Source organism: Rattus norvegicus, chromosome 1 (genome assembly GCF_036323735.1).
Source record: "Rattus norvegicus strain BN/NHsdMcwi chromosome 1, GRCr8, whole genome shotgun sequence".
NCBI classification, from domain to species: Eukaryota; Metazoa; Chordata; class Mammalia; order Rodentia; family Muridae; genus Rattus; species Rattus norvegicus.
This window is the reverse complement of record NC_086019.1, coordinates 165589654-165610406: the sequence shown is the minus strand read 5'-3', so window position 1 is coordinate 165610406 and position 20753 is coordinate 165589654. Positions and strand designations below refer to the sequence as shown.

Genomic DNA, 20753 nt, shown 5'->3' with positions numbered 1-20753 from the left:
GCCCTGGCAGGACCTGGAGAAACAGGTAGGCGGGTCGAGGATCTCTGTTTTTGTATTTATCTGGTCTGGAAGGTCCCGGTAGACTCATCACGTCCAGGCTTTGTTCTAGCTGGGTTAAGCCAATGCAAATTGGCTTATCCTTTAAACGTAGGAAAACTCCTCAGGGCTGACCCCAGGCTCGGTCAACAGGTTCAATTTACCAAAGCGAAAGTTCTCTCCCAGGTTAAAGGGATGCTCCTAACAAGACTCTAGTAGTTGCTGGTTGTAAGAAAGCGGCTAGAGGCCTGCGCCTTTAAGGAGCCAGGGGGCAGAGGGGCGGGGCAGGAAGAGAAATCCTTGGAGACGCCAACACCATCCAGGTCTTTTTTTAGGGGGGAAATGGGGCGGGCCAGAGCCGGCTTGGGATCCGCCCCGTCTTCTCCCGCCGGGTCCCTTTTTCCGCCCCAGGGGTAGGTGGATGGGAGGTCCTAGCAGCCTGGGTGTCGGGAGCTCCCTGCTCGCACCTGGTCCAGCGAAGGCGCAAGTTTGTTGAATTGGAGGGAGTAGCCGGAGCGGGGGCGGTGCTAATAATACCCGTTCAGTCCCCAGTCGCGCTTTACAGTTTACACAGCTGTCACCTTCGTTACTCCTTAATTAATAATAAAAATAGCCGCCGTCCCGGAGCGCACGCTGCGTGCCAGGCCTGGAGCTTTACAGGCAGAGCCCCAAGGAGCCCGCCCTCGTAACGTTACCCCAGTTATCGAAAGCGAGAAGCTCAGGCGAACCGAAGAGCCAAGATTGGCCCGAGGTCACTCTGCGGGCGTGCGGCGGAGACCCGGACGCGGGCAGACGAGGCGGGGCGCAGGGCAACCCCGGCTCCGGGGGGCGGGGCGCAGGCGGGGCGGAAGGCGCGGGGTGCGCGGTGGCGGCGGATGGCCATCTTAAGTGGCCGCGGGGAGTCCAGGGAGGCTTCCCCGGGCTAGGAGTCACCAGAGTCGCCCCAGAGGTGGGGGCCTGCACTCGGCCGCTGAGGCGTTGGGACTTGAGGGAACTTTTTTTCTAGGTAGTCTAGGGGGTCCTCCTAGTCTGGGACTGCAAAACCTGGGCCTGCGGGTGTGGGTGTGGTGCCAGGCAACTTGGAGGAGATGGGGGAAGGGTTCTGCCAGGCTGGAGGGCCTGCGGGGATCGGTGCGTGAAAGGCTTAAAGATACTGGACCTCGTGCGCGCGCGTATGTGTGGGGTGGGGTATCCGATCTTTTTGGAAGGGATCTTATGAGATGTGTCAGGGATCGGTTTTGGGGGTTCAGTTCTGAAGGGGCTCTGATCTTACAGGAGTTGGGAGAACTTGTTCTCTTGGATGATGGGGTAGTAGTTGTGGATGTCTATCCTGGAGCCTTCCTTTGCGAACCGCGATCCCGCAAGTCTGTGGGGGTGCCGAGTAGCAGAAATGTGTAGTAGAATCAGACTTGCATAGGGATTAGGGGTCATCTCCTTGAGAATCGTTTGGAAGGGTTGAATTCACCAGGGAGAACTCGGACTCACAAGTTGTCCCGTAGCGGGTACTGGGGAACTGGATCTAATTGAGGTGGGGGACAAGATAATGTGGAACTTGGGAGGTTCGGGTCCTGGAGGGCTGTCGGAGTTTCGTCCTTGGCGAGAGGCTGGGGGCAGGGGCGGCCCGGGCTCTGGGCCGAGTCGAGGGGGAGGGGACCGGCCAGCTCCTTGCTCCGTTCCCGCCCCTCCCCCGCCGCCTCTGAACAAACTTTTCTTTCTCTTCAAGTTGAGGCCGGCGCTGCTGGCGGCGGCGGCTGCGCGGAGATCGAGGCGGCCGGCGCGGCCAAGCGTGGACCCCGGATACTGGGCTCTCTCAGGCTGGTGGATCCTCAGGCCCGGAACCCGGGCCCAGGCCCAGCCTCCACTCCAAGCTTCCCTGGGCGGATGGCGCGGAGCGGCAGGCATCGGCGGCGCTGAGCCCTACGCGGGCCATGGCCTCAGTGTGTGGGGCACCGAGTCCCGGGGGCGCGCTAGGCAGCCAGGCCCCTGCCTGGTATCACCGTGACCTGAGCCGCGCGGCTGCGGAGGAGCTGCTAGCTCGGGCAGGCCGCGATGGCAGCTTCCTGGTGCGAGACAGCGAGAGCGTGGCGGGGGCCTTCGCACTCTGCGTCCTGTGAGTAGGGCAGGCACACTCAGAGTGTTCCTTGGTTGTGGTGGTAATCCTGGTAGTGGGTTGACTGTAGCTGTGGGGCTGCAGCTCTGTCTCCACCGTGAGTGGAGACCTTGACTTTATCGTTGGGTGGAGGAAGGATACAGGGGAGCACTTCCTGCTGTGTCTGGAGCACTTTCTGAGGCCTGAGGCCAGAGTTCTGAAGCCCAGGGTGGGTGTATGGGAAGACATTAAGGCAGACGGTGGCATACCAGCGTAGACCCCCCCAGTGTCCCAGATGCACAGGGAGAAAAGGATACATGCTCCATGTGAGTGCAGATTGTTTTAAAGCACTGAGTGGTAGGCAGTAGGGAGCAAAGGGACCAGTGTTTGGATGCCGGGGCAATTCTGCGGCTATGATTGTAGGGTGGAGTGGAACAGTGTGTGTTGAGAGGAAGACTTGGGGGAGGCAACAGGGAGAAGCTATGTGGGACAGAACCTTCATGAATCAATGAGCAAGTCTCTTTTGGCTCTGGATTGAGCTCTGCTTATCTGGCCAAGGCTGAGCCTCAAGGTAGACTTGGCCGCTTTCTGAGTGGGCCTGATCCCGTGGCTGTACCTGGCAGCTGTGTGTGGTAGTGGGGTGCTTTCTGTTTTGTAGTGTTCTTTCTGACCTCTGCCCCCTGCCCCACAGTTCAACAGTGTGTGTGTGTGTGGGGGGGGAAGCATCAGGGGCTTCTGTGTTTAGATTTAGTGAAAACACTCTCAAATGACCCATTTCCTCTGTCTTTCCTCCTTTCTTCTGACACCTTTGGGCATGCACTGGCCCAGCCTACAGGGAACAATTTTGATTGTCACTCTTGGGATGGGGCTGTGGGCATTTGGTGGATAGAAGCCAAACCTACTGCTACAGATTTGACGGTACCTAAGACGACAAAGGAATTGGGGGTTCCAAAGGCTAGAAGGGTAGACATTGAGAACTCTGGCCTAGACAGTTGACCTGCTGAGGGAGAGATCCTGTAAACCTCAGCTTCTGCAACAAGTCCAAGACCCACCTAGTGTGGAGAGACTAAAGCCAGACATCTTATGTCCATGAAAATCCCAAGACTCCTGCCTCCTAGCTACCTCTAAACAGATCCCTTAATTAGGGAGGGGACAGGGGCAGGTGCTGGATCAGCTGTCTGCGTGGGAGGGGGACAGCTGAGGCCTCCTCCGGGTAAGGAACTATTGTCCCAGTGAAGAGATCCTGGTTCCATTGTCAGGAGTGTGGGGTTTGTGTGTGTGTGTGTGCGTGCGTGTGTGTGCATGCGTGCGTGTGCGTGTGCGTGTGCGTGTGTGTGTGTGTGTGTGTGTGTGTGTGTGTGTATGTCTTTCTGTATTTATAGGGAGGCAGATTTCAGCTCTTAGGAGCCTGGCAGAAGGGATCAGAAGTAGGTGGTTTTTTAGGTTTCCCAAACACATGCTTACCTATCTACACATTACATGTACACAAAGAACATTTAAGACACACCCCTGCCCTGACAGACAAACTGGCTTCTCCTCTGGTATTAGATACCAGCCAGCCCTACCTTTTAATTGTTCTGTGACCTTGGACAAATCATTTTTTTCCTTTCTGACCCCCAGTTTTCTCATCTGGAGAACGGAAATATTATTGTATATACTATCCAGTGTGAATATAAGCATAACACAGGGTTTGGTTACTGGGATGTTCTTGTTGTCATAAATACAGACCCAAATACCACAAAGTAATGTACCCTGAGTAAGATAGGGCTAGCTTTAGGGAGAAAAAGACCTTGTGGTGTTTGGTCCTCTCTGGAGCCAACGCCCACTTCTGCCCAGCATAGACAGAGACCACAATGCCTATTTGAGGTAAGGAGGCCAAGGGAGCCTTCCATCCCCCACTTAGTATGTGGCTGGCTCAGCTGTCACCTGCTCAGCTGCTGCTGCTATCTGTCAGCACCCCTCTTGGCTTGGGGTTCCGAGAGACTGAGTCTCTCATAGGGATCCCCTTTGGGTCATTCCAGTTTCCTGATGCTTGAGGAGAGAAAGCAAAGCCCCCTACGGTCCCCTGTAAAAATGCCCCTGACACACCCAACTCCAGTGGAGCGAGACACCAGCATAAACACAGACAGAGTCTCATGCGTGTGTTAGCACATTGACCATGCATGCAAATAGAGACTAAGCAGGCTTCTGAGGACTTTTACTCTGGCGGGGGGCCCAGACTGGTACCACAGCCCAGAGGGGCTGTTTAGACAGCTGTAGAGGCCACAAAAGAGCTGCCTGTTGCTTCTGAAGCCCTGTTGTGGGTGGGTGTAGAGTCTCTGTAGGTCTGGGACTGGGAAGGGGATCTGGTTATTTCTGTTCCTGTTGGCAATAGGAAGAGGGTGGAAGTTGACTGGCCCCACCATTAACCCTGTGCAGCCTGGACAAGTGGCTTTAGAGACTCCAAGATGAGAGGCCTGTGGCCAAACCTGGTAGCAGGACTAAGGAAGAAAAAGTGTTGGTATTCAGACTCCAGCCTAGAGGGTGACAGGTTCTGGTCCCTTCTTTGCCACTAGGTATCAAAAGCACGTGCACACCTACCGCATTCTGCCAGATGGAGAGGATTTCCTGGCTGTGCAGGTAGGAGCTCAGACCTGTTACCTCTAATTTTGGTCTAGCCTCAGGCTTGGCGACCTGCTGGCTGACTCTCCAATCCTTGTTGGTTCAGACCTCACAGGGCGTTCCTGTGCGCCGCTTCCAGACCCTGGGTGAGCTTATAGGCCTGTATGCCCAGCCCAACCAGGGTCTTGTCTGTGCTCTGCTGCTGCCTGTAGAGGGGGAGAGAGAGCCAGATCCACCGGATGACCGAGATGCCTCAGGTACTGCTCATTTTACAGCATGAAAAAAATCCCTTCCTTGGTTGGGCTGGGAAGATGGATCAGTGGGTAGGGCACCTACTTGCATCGAGCACCAGGACCAGTGGAGTTCAGATCCTCAGAACCCACCTAAAAGCTGGGTAGGTGTGGTGGCCTGGAGCAGGGAACCCCTCAATATATAAGTCAGGAAAAGTATGGTGGAGGAAGCAAGTTATCAGTCTCCAGCCTAGACACACCCATGCTAAGGTATTCACACATGCATAACACATACACATAATATCAGTATGTAACATATATACGCAAAGAGGGGAAGAAAATCCCTTCCTTGCCAGTCCCTCGACTCTGTTTTTCTTCCCATCCCCTCTTCCCAGGCCTACCTGCCCTGAAGTTCCATTTTCTCCTAAGCATGATGCCCCACTCTGTCTGTACCTTTTGCTGGGAAGTCTCTGATGGCTATGGCATATACCCGTCATATAATACGGAGTTCAAACTGCTGTCCCACTGTTCCCTCTCCACAGATGTGGAGGACGAGAAACCCCCACTACCCCCGCGCTCTGGCTCTACCAGCATTTCTGTCCCTGCGGGGCCTAGCAGCCCCCTGCCAGCCCCTGAGACTCCCACAACTCCAGCAGCTGAGAGGTGAGACCCTCCGAGCCTCCTCTTTCTGCTGGGCAGGAAGTTCCTTCTCTGAGAATCGGTCATCTAAGCCCCCCTCCCAGGGACCCCATCCTGAATCGGCCCCGGGGAGAGATACTATGGCATATTCTACTCTACTTATCTCTAGTACTTAATGTACTGGATAGAGTAGGGCATTTTGACAGTCAGCAGGGCCTCCCCTGATTCTTCATCTCTCCTGGAAGCACTCCTAATGGACTCAGCACTGTGTCACATGAGTATCTGAAGGGCAGCTACGGGCTGGACCTGGAGGCTGTACGAGGCGGAGCCAGCAACTTGCCCCATCTCACCCGAACCCTTGTCACCTCATGCCGTAGGCTACACAGGTACTAGGGACGGCTGAGCCCATGGGCCACGTTCAGGTTTCAGACCTTGAACAGGAAGCCATCCACTGTGTCCTGACTTCCTCCACCGTACCCTGTTCCTATATGCTGAAGGTGGCAGTGCCATCTGAACCCACTGTCTCCCCTAGCGAGGTGGACAAGGTCCTGTCAGGCCTAGAGATCCTGTCGAAGGTGTTTGACCAGCAGAGCTCACCCATGGTGACCCGCCTTTTGCAGCAGCAGGTAGGACTGTAGGGAGGCCTTCAGGAGGTGGGACATACCTTGGAGCTGTGTGTGGGGATTCTGCTTAGGAACCTTGTGTACCACTCTTATTTTTCGCCAGCAGAGCCTACCACAGACTGGAGAGCAAGAGTTGGAGAGCCTTGTGCTGAAGCTATCTGTGCTAAAGGACTTCCTGTCAGGCATCCAGAAGAAGGTGGACGAACCTGCCCTTATATGCCCTGCAGTCACTTATCCCAGCATCCCAGGTGCCCCTCCCTGTCACATTCCCTCAGCCAGTCCCTTTACCTCACCTTTTCCCTACTCTATCTAGGCCCTAAAGGCACTGCAGGACATGAGCTCCACAGCACCTCCGGCTCCATTGCAGCCCTCCATACGAAAGGCCAAGACCATCCCTGTGCAAGCCTTTGAGGTACATGACAGGTGGGGCCTCCCGGGGCAAAAGGTGGCCGGAGGTAAAGAGGGTTCTGTCCGTCTAAGGTCTTGTCAGCAGCCTTTCCCCTCCTGGCTTTATAGGTGAAGCTGGATGTGACACTGGGTGACCTGACCAAGATCGGGAAGTCCCAGAAGTTCACACTGAGCGTGGATGTGGAGGGTGGGAGGCTGGTACTGCTGAGGAGACAGCGTGACTCCCAGGAGGACTGGACGACCTTCACACACGACCGGAGTGAGCGAGGGCCAGAGTGGGAGGAAGTGGGCAGGCCAAGTCCCTCAGTCGCATGGCACAGGTTTGGGTGACTCCTCTTTCCTTCCCCTAGTCCGGCAGCTCATTAAATCCCAGCGTGTGCAGAACAAGCTGGGTGTTGTGTTTGAAAAGGAGAAAGATCGGACGCAGCGCAAGGACTTCATCTTTGTCAGTGCCCGGGTGAGTTGCTGCCTGTGCCGGGTGTCGGGGGCTACTGGAGTCTCCTTAGGATATGTCCTAGTGGAATATGAGGTGCAGACCTGTTAATCAATACACAAGGAGTGTATTGAGGGTAGGAAGCACTTATTAGTGTTTTCATACTATGTGTGCAGTGGGGAACCTCAGGGAAGACCCTACCCTTCTTTCATGATGCCTGCCACAAAGCAGGGTATCCCTATGGAAGGGTGGGATTGCTGGATGCCTGCTGTCCCTGACTGGCTACTGTGTGCCCTCTCCCCCCACCTCACTAGAAGCGAGAAGCCTTCTGCCAGCTTCTGCAGCTCATGAAGAACAAGCATTCCAAGCAGGATGAACCTGACATGATCTCCGTCTTCATAGGCACCTGGAACATGGGTCAGGCCCAGGCTGGAGTTATGGTGGGAGAGGAGGCTAGCCCTGGGATAGGGGCATGACCCACACCTCTGATTCCTGCTGCCTCCCCTCCACCTTCAGGAAGTGTACCACCACCAAAAAACGTGACATCTTGGTTCACATCAAAGGGACTGGGGAAAGCCCTGGATGAGGTCACAGTGACTATACCCCACGATATCTATGTCTTTGGGACTCAGGAGAACTCAGTGGGTGACAGAGAGTGGCTGGATCTGCTGCGTGGGGGCCTCAAGGAGCTTACAGATCTGGATTACCGTCCGGTGAGGGGGTTATCTTGCCTGCCCCCCCCCCCTTTTAAAGATTTATTTATTAGGTGTATAGTGTTCTGCCTAGATGTATGTCTGAAGGCCAGAAGAGGGCACCAGATCTCATCATAGATGGGTGTGAGTCATCATGTGGTTGCTGGGAATTGAACTTAGGACCTCTAGAATTACAGACTCTAAGCCATCTCTCCAGCCTGCCTGATCCCTTATTGTCACAGACCTTATGTTTTCTGCTTGACTTCATGGCTGCCCCTGGGATGTATTGTTCCCATGGCCTTTCCTCTAAGCCCTGATGATTCCTGCTTGACTTCATGGCTGCCCCTGGGATGTATTGTTCTCAAGGCCTTTCCTCTAAGCCCTGATGATTCCTTTGGGAGACTGAACTTGGATTTCATGAGTTGTTCATGTCATAGGAAAGGATGCTTTTCTTGTTTACTCTAGAAAGGGGTAGCAAGCCTTCCTAGCCCATGACTGACAAGACGGTGTAGTTGCTAGGCATGGGGAACCGTAGGCAGGGACCTTGGCCTGGGACAAGGATGACGCCCACACTCTTTCCATAGATTGCTATGCAGTCACTGTGGAACATCAAGGTGGCCGTGCTGGTCAAGCCAGAACATGAGAACCGCATCAGCCACGTTAGTACGTCCAGTGTGAAGACTGGTATCGCCAATACCCTGGGTGAGCAGGGCAGGTGGGCCCCTGAGGGGAAGTGCTTCTATTCATGCCCCTGCCTTTTCTCCAAGGTCCCCCTATCGTGTGTGGTTCAGTTTTCTCATATACAGGGTACTTTGAACTTTGTATGTTCTCATTCTAAATCTCTTCCAGTCCTGAGGAAGATCACTGGGGAAGAGGGGTGTGTGTGTGTGTGTGTGTGTGTGTGTGCGCGTGCGCGCGCGCACGCATGTATGTGTGAGAACGTGTGTGAGTGCGTGTGTGTTCTGGAGGAAGGAAGGATGCTGACTGCCGCTTTGAGGGATAGAGGACAGCCGGAATCCCTTTTTAGGTGACCCCTCTTTAGCCTTGCTCTTTTTTGCCCTGGCAGGGAACAAGGGAGCTGTGGGTGTTTCCTTCATGTTCAATGGCACTTCTTTTGGCTTCGTGAATTGCCATCTCACCTCAGGGAATGAGAAGACTACTCGGTGAGAGGCACCATTTTCGTGTGTCCTTACCTACCCTCCATCCTCCTGAGACCCATTCCTTTCCCATAGCTTAGGGCTTGACTTCCTACATCCCTATCCCCAGAGCCCCCCATTGTCTCAGGACTCCTCTTGCCTATGCCTGACCATGGCCTTGTCCCTACCTGCTTCCTCCATCGCCAATACCCTGGGTGAGCAGGGCAGGTGGGCCCCTGTAGGGTCCCTCATCCCTGCCCTATCCTTGACCCCAAAGCCTTACCTTTGTGCTGTCCCTCCTTCCTGACTCTGGAGATCTGCCCTGGCTCCTCCACTGTAGGCGGAACCAGAATTATCTGGACATCCTGCGTCTTCTCTCATTGGGTGATCGGCAGCTCAGTGCCTTTGACATCTCTTTGAGGTTCACTCATCTCTTCTGGTTTGGGGACCTTAACTACCGCTTAGACATGGATATCCAGGTGCCAGCAGGGCCTGGTGGGTGGTTATAAAGGAGGGCATTGGGAGGGAGGTTTGTATGGCCTTTCTCAAAAGACAAGCCTCTGGCGTTTGTCTCTGCACTCCAGGAGATCCTGAACTACATTAGTAGGAGAGAGTTTGAGCCCCTGCTCAGGGTGGACCAGCTCAACCTGGAGCGGGAGAAGCATAAGGTCTTCCTTCGATTTAGTGAGTGTTCCCTATGGTCCTGGGGTGTGGAGGATGCCTGGGTCTTTGGAGCTGTGGACTTCACATACCCTCTGCTCTCTAGGTGAGGAGGAGATATCTTTCCCACCCACCTACCGCTACGAGCGGGGTTCCCGAGACACATATGCTTGGCACAAGCAGAAGCCAACTGGGGTGAGTGAAAAACACAGACTCAGGGAACCCTCCCTCAGGTTTTAGGAAGTTAACAGTGGGACATCAAGGATCTTATTTCTGTATTCACTACTCAAGCTCATACAGCTTCCCCGAAGCCTTTGAAGGTGATGTTGGGTGTTTTTGGGAGTCCAAGGAAGAGACAGGTGCTGGGTCCAGTAACAGAAGAGAAGAGTACAGTTTTGTCAGTTCTGGGTGGGACCCATGTCAAGATCCCCAGCTGACAGGGCTGACCACATTGCTGTTTCTGCCACAGGTCCGGACCAATGTGCCTTCATGGTGTGACCGGATTCTATGGAAATCCTATCCTGAAACCCACATCATCTGCAATTCCTATGGTCAGTGCCTTGTAACAGGATGATGGGAGACCCTGGGTGGTGACTGTTCTGCCTCAGCCTTTCTTTGGGAAGTAGGGGCAGAGAGCAGAGATCTCTTCTTATTTGTGTCCCCCTAAATAGGTTGCACTGATGACATTGTTACCAGTGACCATTCTCCTGTGTTTGGGACATTTGAGGTTGGAGTGACTTCCCAGTTCATCTCCAAGAAAGGTACCTGTTCTGATATAGAGATGTGTGGGAGGGCATGGACAGTGGCATGAGGGGTTTGACCGACCACACATAGGTGTATGTGTGTGCTCCTAAGAACACAGGGGTGTTTTTGAACCTATCGATAATGTGAGATTGTTTGAGTCTCGGTCATCACTGGAGGAATGACACACTGGTGTGTTTGTATCTGTCACACATGTGCCTTGAGTGTGCCCGCAGATGAGGCATGGTGTTGGCAGAGACAAGCCTAGAGACACTCGGGTCCCCATGTCCTCTGACACGACCCTGCCATGCTTGGCATGTCTTTCTGTTTGGATTTGTAGGTCTTATGATCTGCTAGGACCCCCTCATTTTTTCTGCCCTAAGTGTCAGCATCCTGACTCTTTTGCCTACAATCCTTAGGTCTCTCTAAGACCTCAGACCAGGCCTACATTGAGTTTGAGAGCATCGAGGCCATCGTGAAGACGGCCAGCCGCACCAAGTTCTTCATTGAGTTCTATTCTACCTGCTTGGAAGGTCAGTGGGGGGCCGTTGCTGGCTGTGGGCCACGAGAGAATGGGATGTCAAAGGCTGCCCAGAGCAGTCAGCCCTAGCGTGTCCTCCCGCTTCACCCCAGAGTACAAGAAGAGCTTCGAGAATGACGCTCAGAGCAGTGACAACATCAATTTCCTCAAGGTGCAGTGGTCCTCGCGCCAGCTGCCCACGGTGAGGCTAGAGCCTGGGCCCACACTGTAGATGAAGGCATTACAAAGAATAAGAGACAGCACACCCAGGGGCTCCTTGGGAGGACGGGAGGCTGGAGGGGATGCCTGTGTTTGCTTCTGCACACAAGGATAGAGAAAATTGTATCTTTGGGAGCTGTGGAGCCAAGTTTTAGTTTGTTTATTCATTTGTTTAATAAATGCTTTCAGAGCCTTTGGTAAATGTCTAGTATTGCCCACTGAGGGCACAGGAAATTAATCGTAGCGATGTTAAATGCTTTGAAAGGCCATGCAGAGCTGTGTTAGGGCAAGGAGTGAGTGGGGCCGGGACTGCCATGGGAAGGGCAAGATGGGACATCTAGGGAATTGTTCCTCACCGGGCCTCTCTGTTCCTCAGCTCAAGCCAATTCTGGCTGACATTGAGTACCTGCAGGATCAGCATCTCCTGCTCACAGTCAAGTCCATGGATGGCTACGAATCATATGGTGAGGGACAGGAAGTGCCCGGGGGAACGAGAAACCAGGTAGCTCCCCAGAAAGGTCTGACAGTTTGCTGGTCTGTTGCATCTACTCCTTAGGGGAGTGTGTGGTTGCACTCAAATCCATGATTGGCAGCACGGCCCAGCAGTTCTTGACCTTCTTGTCCCACCGTGGAGAGGAGACAGGCAACATTCGTGGCTCCATGAAGGTGCGGGTGCCCACAGAACGCCTGGGCACCCGTGAGCGGCTCTATGGTAGGGGTTTCATTGGGCATCGTGTGGGTGGGGTGTGTGATGTGGTGGTGTGGGGCAGGTATAGGAGGAGCAGACCCAGGGTGGCCGTGTGTTGGACTCCTGTGGTACTGGAAAGTTCTGCAACCTTGACTGAGTGGGTGTCACCTGAGGGGTAGCTAGGAAGGGACTAGGTATTCCCAGTACCCATTAAGATTGCCAGGCTTCACAACCCCAAGTCCTCTGTTTCCATTCTCTCTGTTTCCCCAGAATGGATTAGCATTGATAAGGATGACACAGGAGCCAAAAGCAAGGCTCCTTCAGTGTTGCGGGGCAGCCAGGAGCACAGGTGAGCTAGGCTTATGTTCTCACAGAAGGGGACATTTGGGAGCCCCTGATTTGCCTCACATCGTCTTTCTTGCAGATCTGGGAGCCGCAAGCCAACTTCCACAGAGGCCTCCTGTCCACTGTCCAAGTTGTTTGAAGAGCCTGAAAAGCCACCACCGACTGGCAGGCCCCCAGCCCCACCACGGGCAGTTCCTAGGGAGGAGTCCTTGAACCCCAGGTAAAAGTAGAGACCTGCTATCCCCTGGGTTTCCATTACTATGCCTCCCTGTCAGGGCCGAGTGCTCTGACTTCTGAGTCAAAGGGAACCCAATTAGTCTTTTCTCTCAACTCTGCCTTTTAAAAAAAATGGATGTGGATAGGGCTAGGGCAAGGTGCCAAGGCCTGTAAATCCCAGAGATGGGGCAGGAGGAGTAGATGCTCAGAGTCACTTAGCTACAACCAAAACAACAAACAAAAAACACAAACAAAAATGGACAGAGCTTGAGGTTATTTGAAGGTGTCCCTGGCTCACCCTGGGATTTCTCAGGGTCCCTCTTAGGAGCCTGTACCTAACAAAAGGCCCTGGCGGAAACGGATTCGTGGCCCAAAATTTGAGAGCTGCTTCTTGCTAGATTCTCCTTTTTCTTTCCAAGACAGCGTTTGTCTGTAATAGCCCCGGATGTCCTGGACCTGTGCTGTAGGCTCTTCTTTGTAGATGTCCACAATTATGCATTGTATACATAGGAATTTTCAAAAGTTCCAAGAGTGTGGGCAAGAGAGAAATTTAAAAGTTTGTTTCTTATGTTTCCCAAATGTAACGGGCCAGGAAACTTTCTCCCATAAAGCAGTGTCCTGGGCCTGAGTATCCTGATGAACACCACTTTCCCAACACTAAGACTAAGGCAAGACTCAGGCAAGAGGAATGAGAGTTTGAGGTTAGTCTGAGCTAAATGGGGAGGGCCTGTCTAACGGGAGCCTGAGTACAGCTCTGCTGAGGACTCTCCCCTGGAGGCTTTTCTCATCTCTAGTCACACTTCTCAGGCTGCTGTCACCGCTTTGCTTCACCAGTTTGAGGTCAGGTTTCCGTTATGAAATCATTAAAGAGCAGAGAATGTGTGCAAGTGGGAACAGGAGGTAGGGTTTGACCTTCAACACTTCCTCCCCTCAAGGGCTTGGAGACAGCAAAGTCATGTGCAAGTCTAGGACCAGGGCAGGACCCTTGTCTCTTCTCCCCCAGCTCCCTCCCCTGCACCCACTGCCTTTCCCTTGGATCCTTTACCTTGGTTTCCCTGCTCCCCAACCAGGTTGAAGTCAGAGGGGACACCTGAACAGGAAGGAGTAGCAGCCCCTCCACCCAAGAACAGCTTCAATAACCCTGCCTACTACGTCCTTGAAGGGGTCCCACATCAGCTGCTGCCCCTGGAGCCAACCTCATTTGCCAGGGCCCCTATCCCACCTACCACCAAGAACAAAGTGGCCATCACAGTGCCTGCTCCTCAGCTTGGGCGCCACCGGACCCCTCGTGTGGGGGAGGGAAGCTCGTCGGATGAGGACTCTGGGGGCACACTGCCTCCTCCAGACTTCCCACCTCCACCACTGCCAGACTCAGCCATCTTCCTGCCCCCTAACCTGGATCCTTTATCAATGCCAGTGGTCAGGGGCCGAAGTGTGGGTGAGGCCCGTGGCCCACCACCTCCCAAGGCCCATCCAAGACCACCACTACCGCCGGGCACCTCACCTGCCAGTACTTTTTTGGAAGAGGTTGCAAGTGCGGATGACCGGTCTTGCTCAGTACTGCAGATGGCCAAGACACTCAGTGAGGTAGATTATTCTCCTGGGCCTGGACGCTCAGCACTCCTCCCCAACCCCTTGGAATTGCAGCTTCCCCGAGGGCCCTCGGACTACGGACGACCCCTCAGCTTCCCTCCACCCCGCATCCGGGAGAGCATCCAAGAAGACTTGGCAGAGGAGGTGTGTTAGACCAGAGCTAGCTGGCTATGTGTACCTGATGTGTGTTTCTTCATTCTTCCACTCAGAACTCACTGGTGTCTACAGCCCCCTTTGCTTGTAGCGGGACAATGGGCCTTTTGGGGACACATGAGTCAGCTCCATTCCTTTCTCATTTCCCTCAGAGCATGGGTAGAATGTGGCTGTTTGCATGTGTTTTTGTGAAGAGCCATCCTTTTTAGTTTTCCCCCCTAACATGCCCTATTCCCTTAGGCTCCGTGCCCGCAGGGCGGGCGGGCCAGCGGGCTGGGAGAGGCGGGCATGGGTGCCTGGCTGCGGGCCATCGGCTTGGAGCGCTATGAGGAGGGCCTGGTGCACAATGGCTGGGACGACCTGGAGTTTCTCAGGTGGGGGCGGGGCTGGAGGTGGGGAGGGCGGGGTTTCTGGCCTCAAGGGTGGGGTTTCGGGCCCTGTAGGACCTCCTAGCCCATCTCCCAGCCTCTCTTATTCCTGCAGTGACATCACTGAGGAAGACCTCGAGGAAGCTGGGGTGCAGGATCCTGCTCACAAGCGCCTTCTTCTGGACACGCTGCAGCTCAGCAAGTGATAGCAGAGATGCCGCCGAGCTGCCAAAGCAGAGCTGGAAGGGCACATGAAACCAGGGGTGAAAGTTTTGAGGGGTGTGGCAGTGCATCTCTGTCTATTTATTGGGGACCAGAGTTCCCTACTGCCCAATTGTTTGGGGCGTTCTAGTTAGAACATCGTGCTCCCCACCTAGCTTTTAGGCCCAGGGTCAGGGGTTTAGTAGCCTGTGGTAATTGTGAAGCACGGTGGTTACTCCAGTGCAGACACCTCCCTGCCTCGGTTGTGCGTGGGGTATGGTTGGGCACATCTGGGTCCTCACTTCCACTGATGTTTCCACCTCCCTCCCTCGGGCCTGAACTCCAGGGGAAGAGTTCCTCGTAGCTCCTACTCTGGGAACGTCCGTCCGTCCGTCCGGAAATGAAGGAAGAGCCCAGGACCGGGCTGGATTTATTTAAGTTTTTCTGTGTGGGTTTTGGGAAGGGAGGGCACGTTAATTTTATTGGGGTGGGGCAGGACCTCGGCCTTAAAATGCCAGTTTGCCTAGTTCTGGCTGTTCCTCTGGTTCGAAGAAGCGCTCTTGCCCAGGGAATGCGTGGCAGCCGGCGGATGGGGGGGGGGGGGCAGCCTCGGGTTGCCCCCGGCACCAGAAGACAGTGCTTTTGCAGTTTATCCCATCTTGGGCACTCAGAAAGGTTGCCGGCTTGATGTCTTCAATAAATTAAGTTTTATTTGGATTGAGCAAAATCACCTTAATAAATTACACGTTTTTCAAAGAAAAAAAATAAAGGAAAAGGAAACCACTTTGTTCCGTTCCCCGACAGCTCTTCCCCTCTAGTGTCTAATCTCTGCGACATACTGGCTAGGGAAGGGAGGTGACTCGTTAGGGTGGGATTAGCGGTGGGACTCTTCAGGTTGCTTGATTTCAAGGAGTGAGTGGCCCAGCTAGCTGAAAAGTCGTAGGAGCTCGGCTTCTTAGAGCCTCTATGACTGGGCTCTGAGTTAGGGACAGGTGCAATTTGATCCCTGCTCCTAAGGAAGCCTAGCAAGAAAGGGCTTCCGGCTGCCCTGGAGGGGGGTCCTGGTGATTAGTACTCCAGACGAGAGTGGCCCTGGCTTGTTTTACAACGAAGGGGGACCTGGTCTAGGGATCAGACACTGGGTAGTGGGGGCGACGGGGAGCTTCCAGGCAGGCTGCCGGGATAGGGAGGGATAATGTCAGGTCCAGTAGGGTGGGGGTGTCTCTCGGGGCAGGCTGGTTGCCTACAGACGCCCGCGGCTAGAAGAGGTTTGTCTTCAGGGCGGGACCGGGCTTCCGGTGAAAGGAGGACAGAACTCCAGAGAAGGGACCTGGTCCGGGTTCCGCCGGCTGCCAGGCCTTAAGCAGCTCTGCTGCGCCCGCGCCGGGCCCGCCACCCCCACCGCCCGCCACCCCTGCCCACAACGCGCCTTTGAGTGGCTGGGGCCCGGGCCCGGAGCCCAGCGCGGCGGGCAGAGGGCTGGGGCTCAGGCGCGGGCTGGCCAGGCTGGGTGCGGGCGGCGGCGGCGGCAGCGACGCGGTGCTGTCGGGCGTGGGGCTGCACGTGGACTCCTTGGAGTCGTCGTCCTCGGACGAGCAACGCGCCTCGCCCTTTTTGGCGCCCGTCGCTCCCGCCGCGCCTTTGGCGCTGGCCGCGCGCTCCTGTTTGCGGAACTTAGCCCGGCGGTTCTGGAACCAGACCTGTGGGCACAGGGACCAGTTAGCCCAGAGGACGGTCGCACGGGACACTTAAGCTCCAGGCCGTTGGGACCGGTCTCGGATTATTACTAGTCAGAGATCTACAGACTTCCACCCTCCACCTTTCCACTCGGCGCCACGTCCATTCTTCCCATCTTTTGTGACCCATCCAACAGGCCCTTGGTTTTGTCCTTAGGATCTGCTCACCCGTAGATCCCGTGGCTTCCCTGCGTTTTGGTCTCTTGAAGGGGGTCACTAATCCGTCTTATCACCCTAGCCCTATTTAGGAAGCTGGGGGCATTCCACCTGGGGCATCCTAGGACCTGGGTCGGGTGCTAGGGGGATCCTGTCAAAACGGGACAGTCGGATTTGTATACCCAGGTCTCTCTCGTCGGACCTGCAGCCGCCCCAAACTTAAACTTTCCTGACTCTGACTCAGGTGCATCCTCTGGAAGTCCTGATTGGCCTGGTCAACCTTGCTTCCTACCTTCATAACCTACCTTCATAAACCTCCGACTTACGAGGGGAAATGTAAGAACTCTGAGTCGGAGGTAAATTGAAGTTACCCTGCTCGGGTCTTCTGAGAACCCAGGTCCCAGCCCCGCTGCCTCCCCTGGCTGCTTTGCCACACCCGAACTGTCTTGGCTTGCAGGCTCCAGCACCCTCCTCTAGCAAGTGCGTGCACAGCACGTGTATCCACGCACCTGCACGCGAGCCTCAGTGAGGTCGATCTTGAGCGCCAGTTCCTCGCGAGTGTAAATGTCCGGGTAGTGGGTCTCGGCGAAGACGCGCTCCAACTCCTTGAGCTGAGCACTCGTGAACGTGGTGCGGATGCGCCGCTGCTTGCGCTTCTCATGCAGGCCGGACGGCTCCGGGAAGAACTTGTAGGGAACTGCGGGAGCGTGCGGGAGGGCAGGGGTAATGAAAGTGGTGGGCGTGAGAGCTGATCTCAGTCCTTACACCCTGTGTCCCGCCCTAGAGAAAATCGCATATAGCCCCTCCCTCCCCTCGATTTGGTCCTCAATAGCTTCCTGTCAAGTGTTCCTAAGCCTGAATCATCAAGGGGCTTAAGAGTTTCCAGAAACAAATCAGAAGCTCCAATTAAGGGTTCGTCCATATTTTCCCCACCTTCTTTGAACCCCTACCACTCCATTGGCCTCTCCAGGCTTCCTACCCTCACGGTGGTCTGAAAAGGCACCCTTCCTGGGGAACTCTAGGTCCTGTTCTCTGATCACAGGAGCAGGGTATGTCTGCCAGATCTCATCAGCATCAGTCTCCCACTAACCAGTCTCGGGCCTTGGCTCTGCCATTGCGATTCTCCAGGCAGGTCTACTTTAGACTCTGTGTACTGATGGCGTTCCCTTTCTCCTCACCCCATCTCCTCAGCCCACCTCTCTCTTTCCCAAGCTTTATTTCCTCAGTCCTGCCTCTCCACCCTGGTAGTATTCTTCTCCAGGTATTTCTGCTTCCCTTCCTCCACCTGAATTGATTCTCTCTTCAACTTTCCCTTTCTGGATCCACCGTTCTTTGTGCCCATGTAAGACCCCTCTTATTCCTTCTTACTCAAGTTTTTCTCTTTTCTTTGTCCTCTTTCTCCCACTCAGTCACCTCTGTGTCCCATCTCCCCTAAGTCCTATCCCAGCCCTTCCCTCACCATCTTCCTACACCCCATGCGGACAGCATCTCCGAATCCCTGTATCTAAGTCTGGCTTAAATCTCCATGTTTTTTCTTGGAGTCCCCCAGTCACCGTCTTTGTCCCATCTTCCCAAATTCTTCCTTGCAGCACTCCATCTTTATTTCCCTTCCAATTACTTGCTTTCAAGCTCTTTTGGTGTCCGTCTTCCGCAATTAGTGTTCCCACCGTCTGGTTCTTATCTCTGCCTTCCAACACTGTATACCCATTTCTCTCAGGGTCTCCATTTGTGCTCCCATCTCTCCATACCTTATCCCACCCACAGTCTCACAGACCCTTTTCTCAAGAGTCTATCTCCCTAATTTCCTCTTCCCATTATTGAACCGCCATCCTAGCCTGGTCCAGCACCACCAGTCTTCCCAACCCCTAAGGCCTCATCTTAATGGTTCTTATTTCCCTAAATTAAGGTATTTATCTCTCCAACAAACCCCAGTCCTCCTTTCAGGTTCCCGGGCTCCAGTGAGCTTTTGGGGGGAGGGCAAGAACTAAGAAAGGAGGAAGCCGGGTGGGGCATGCTGGGACAGTAACAGAAGGCATAGGGATGCCTTAAAGGCTAGGTGATGTTGAAGGTTTGGACCGGGACTTGCTTGGGTCAAATGAAGAGAGAGGATCTGCTCCTGGGTTTTGCAGGGCTGTAATCTGGGATGGAGGGAATGTGGAAATAAAAGTGGCCCAAATGATACAGGCTCCTTTTCTGTGGCTATGGGAACCGTTTTTGGTGGTGCAGTAAGGTTTGGGCCCAGGCAGAACAGGTCTAAGACAGGGTAAGGTGAGGCCAGAAAGATGATATTAAGGATCTAGAAAGGATCTAGGCAGCTCAGTGGCAGCAGGGATCTTTATTGAGGGTGGCATCATCCAGGACACAGGTGGTAAGAATGAGAGTTGACTGGACTGTGCCGGAAGCCCATTCCGAGGATTCTGGGGATGAGAGGTTTGGTGGCCACCTTTGTACGTGGGGAGGAGAAGGCCTAGTGAGAGGCCCAGGACTGGACCTGTTTCTTTGATACGAAAGGCGCAGGATAGGGGTTTGGCATTGAGAAAGGAACTGGAGGAACAAGAGGGTGCGGCTCATCCCTGCCAAGAAGAAAGTCCTATTACGGGGGGGGGGGGGGTGTCTCAAAGTACATTGGATGGGTCTAGTCAGATGCATGGGTAGGGGTGGCTTGTGGGTTCAGTCACAATCACTTGCAGAGTAGGAAAGGAACTTGGGGTTCCGTGGGGTTTGAAGGTAGGGTTGGGACGGGACTGCGCTCACCTGCCGAGTAGGGTGCGGGTTGGTGGTCGCGTAGGGCGCCAAGCGCACAGTTGGAGGAGCCGAGCGCGGGGCACGGTGGCCCCGCGGCGGGAAAGGCAGGCCGCAGGGGACTGTATTGGAAGCCTCCAGGCTGGCTGCAGGCGCCGAAGTCACCGTAGGCGGACGCCTCCATGGCCGCCACGCACGAATCGTACGAATTGAGGTAGGAGTAGTCCATCGGCCCGAGGGGGCGGGGGCGGGGGCCGGGCCGGGCCGGGTCTGATCCGGGTCAGGGTCCGGGTCGGGGTCCCGGGCTGGGTGGAGTTCGGGACGGAGATTCGAGCTCCAGGCGCAGAAGACCTGAGACCCACTCTGAGTGCCCGAGAGTCCGCCCGCCCCGTCGCGGCCCGCACTCTGCCCCGGTGCAACGCAAGTGCAGTACCGCCAGCCCGCGCGCCTTTTAACGCGCAGGACCCCGCGGAGGGGGCGAGGCGGGGCGAGCTCCGCGGGGCGGGGCCTGAGCGGCCCAGACCCCGCCCCTGGCCACCCCGGCCCCCAACCCCAAAGGGCCTCCCTCTTAGGGCTCCCGAGGTGCAGGCGGGGCATCTTGGGACCCCATCCCGAGAGTCCCTTATCCTGTCCCAATCCGGCCTAGACCTTCGATCCCTACACAACAGGCCCAGCAGGAGGGTCCCGACCTCGTTCTTGGGCCTCCCACCTGCGGCCCCGTGGAAGCTAGGGAGGCAGGCCCCGCGGTGCTGGTGTGAAGAAGTTAATTCAATTTTCCCAGATAACCGAATTATTCCGATCTGGCCCTTCAGCCCCGCCCCCCAGCTAGGTCCTATCCCTGCGAGGACAGCTGAGGCTGCCCTGGAGTGAGGGGGATGGAGACAAGGATGAGAAAGAGACAGGAGACTGGGACAGGGACAGGGAGGGGAAGTGGGCATGGAGAGACTAGAGAAAAGGGGACAGACTTCAAGATAGAAGTCAGGGAAGAGGGATATACAAACGAAGACAAGCGTGAAGCCCATAGAAGAGAAAGGCAGGGGTGGAGATGGAGACTAGCAGAGAGAAGAGGGCAGCAGGATGGAGAAAGAAAGGCATGAAGACAGAGGGACACGGATGAACATGGACGTGGACTGCAACCAGGACTGTGATGGAGCTGCGGAGAAGGCTGAAACAAAACAGAGACAATCATAGTGAGGCCACACACAGGATGGTCTTAGGGTAACAAGGCCAGAAACAGACCAGCGGAACAGAGGCTGATGAGTGGAGAGAAAGGACCTCCTGAGAGCTGGGATTTGTAACCAGAACGCAGAAGGCAGCCAAGACACGTTGTGGTGGAGAGGCTGTTGGGTGTGTGTGTGTAAGAGGGGGCTTGGGGCATAAGAGGAGGAGTCTGCAGGGTAGAAGTCTCGCCCTGAGAAGTCTCTTGTCTTGAGGGCCACAGGAGCCTGCACCTGCTGGGTCCAGGCCACTCCCTCCCTTCCTTGTTTCTCAGCTCTGTTGTCCTCCCCAATAGCTTGTGACCTCTGGA

General features: G+C 55.1%; 3 protein-coding genes across 4 annotated transcripts; 1 reads left to right on the top strand and 2 right to left on the bottom strand.

The window, feature by feature from the left end:
• Positions 1-754: 754 nt before the first annotated feature.
• On the bottom strand, positions 755-1938 carry LOC103691225 (putative uncharacterized protein). The gene is made up of 2 exons (XM_008759839.1): positions 1522-1938; positions 755-958 (listed from the first exon to the last, which is right to left on the bottom strand). Exons 1-2 carry the CDS (start codon positions 1936-1938, stop codon positions 755-757), a joined length of 621 nt encoding a protein of 206 aa, XP_008758061.1.
• Inppl1 (inositol polyphosphate phosphatase-like 1) lies at positions 904-15360 on the top strand. 2 transcript variants are annotated; one of them, NM_022944.2, is given in 29 exon segments: positions 904-985; positions 1760-2146; positions 4681-4744; positions 4833-4983; positions 5499-5619; positions 5841-5981; positions 6128-6221; positions 6325-6414; positions 6532-6630; positions 6735-6885; positions 6977-7083; positions 7374-7476; positions 7576-7772; positions 8336-8453; positions 8818-8914; positions 9228-9366; positions 9472-9571; positions 9654-9742; positions 10017-10098; positions 10219-10308; positions 10708-10821; positions 10922-11010; positions 11404-11491; positions 11584-11739; positions 11986-12064; positions 12140-12280; positions 13347-14013; positions 14263-14396; positions 14506-15360. In NM_022944.2, coding segments are annotated over 28 exon segments (3774 nt in total). In that variant the 5' UTR covers positions 904-985; positions 1760-1964; the 3' UTR covers positions 14597-15360.
• On the bottom strand, positions 15285-19650 carry Phox2a (paired-like homeobox 2a). Its single transcript, NM_053869.2, has 3 exons — positions 19238-19650; positions 16993-17180; positions 15285-16291 (listed from the first exon to the last, which is right to left on the bottom strand). The coding sequence occupies exons 1-3, from the start codon at positions 19452-19454 to the stop codon at positions 15851-15853; spliced, it is 846 nt and encodes a 281-aa protein (NP_446321.2). The 5' UTR covers positions 19455-19650; the 3' UTR covers positions 15285-15850.
• Positions 19651-20753: the final 1103 nt, after the last annotated feature.

What these genes read in the sequence shown, in the direction of transcription:
- LOC103691225 (XM_008759839.1), bottom strand. Translation starts at nt 1,938, where the DNA reads ATGCCTGCCGCTCCGCGCCATCCGCCCAGGGAAGCTTGGAGTGGAGGC. An exon ending in TACCCGCTACGGGACAACTT is followed by an intron (nt 959 to 1,521) that starts GTGAGTCCGAGT and finishes GGTGACTCCTAG; the next exon opens with CCCGGGGAAGCCTCCCTGGA.
- Phox2a (NM_053869.2), bottom strand. Translation starts at nt 19,454, where the DNA reads ATGGACTACTCCTACCTCAATTCGTACGATTCGTGCGTGGCGGCCATG. An exon ending in ACCCGCACCCTACTCGGCAG is followed by an intron (nt 17,181 to 19,237) that starts GTGAGCGCAGTC and finishes ACGCTCCCGCAG; the next exon opens with TTCCCTACAAGTTCTTCCCG. An exon ending in TCACTGAGGCTCGCGTGCAG is followed by an intron (nt 16,292 to 16,992) that starts GTGCGTGGATAC and finishes CTGTGCCCACAG; the next exon opens with GTCTGGTTCCAGAACCGCCG.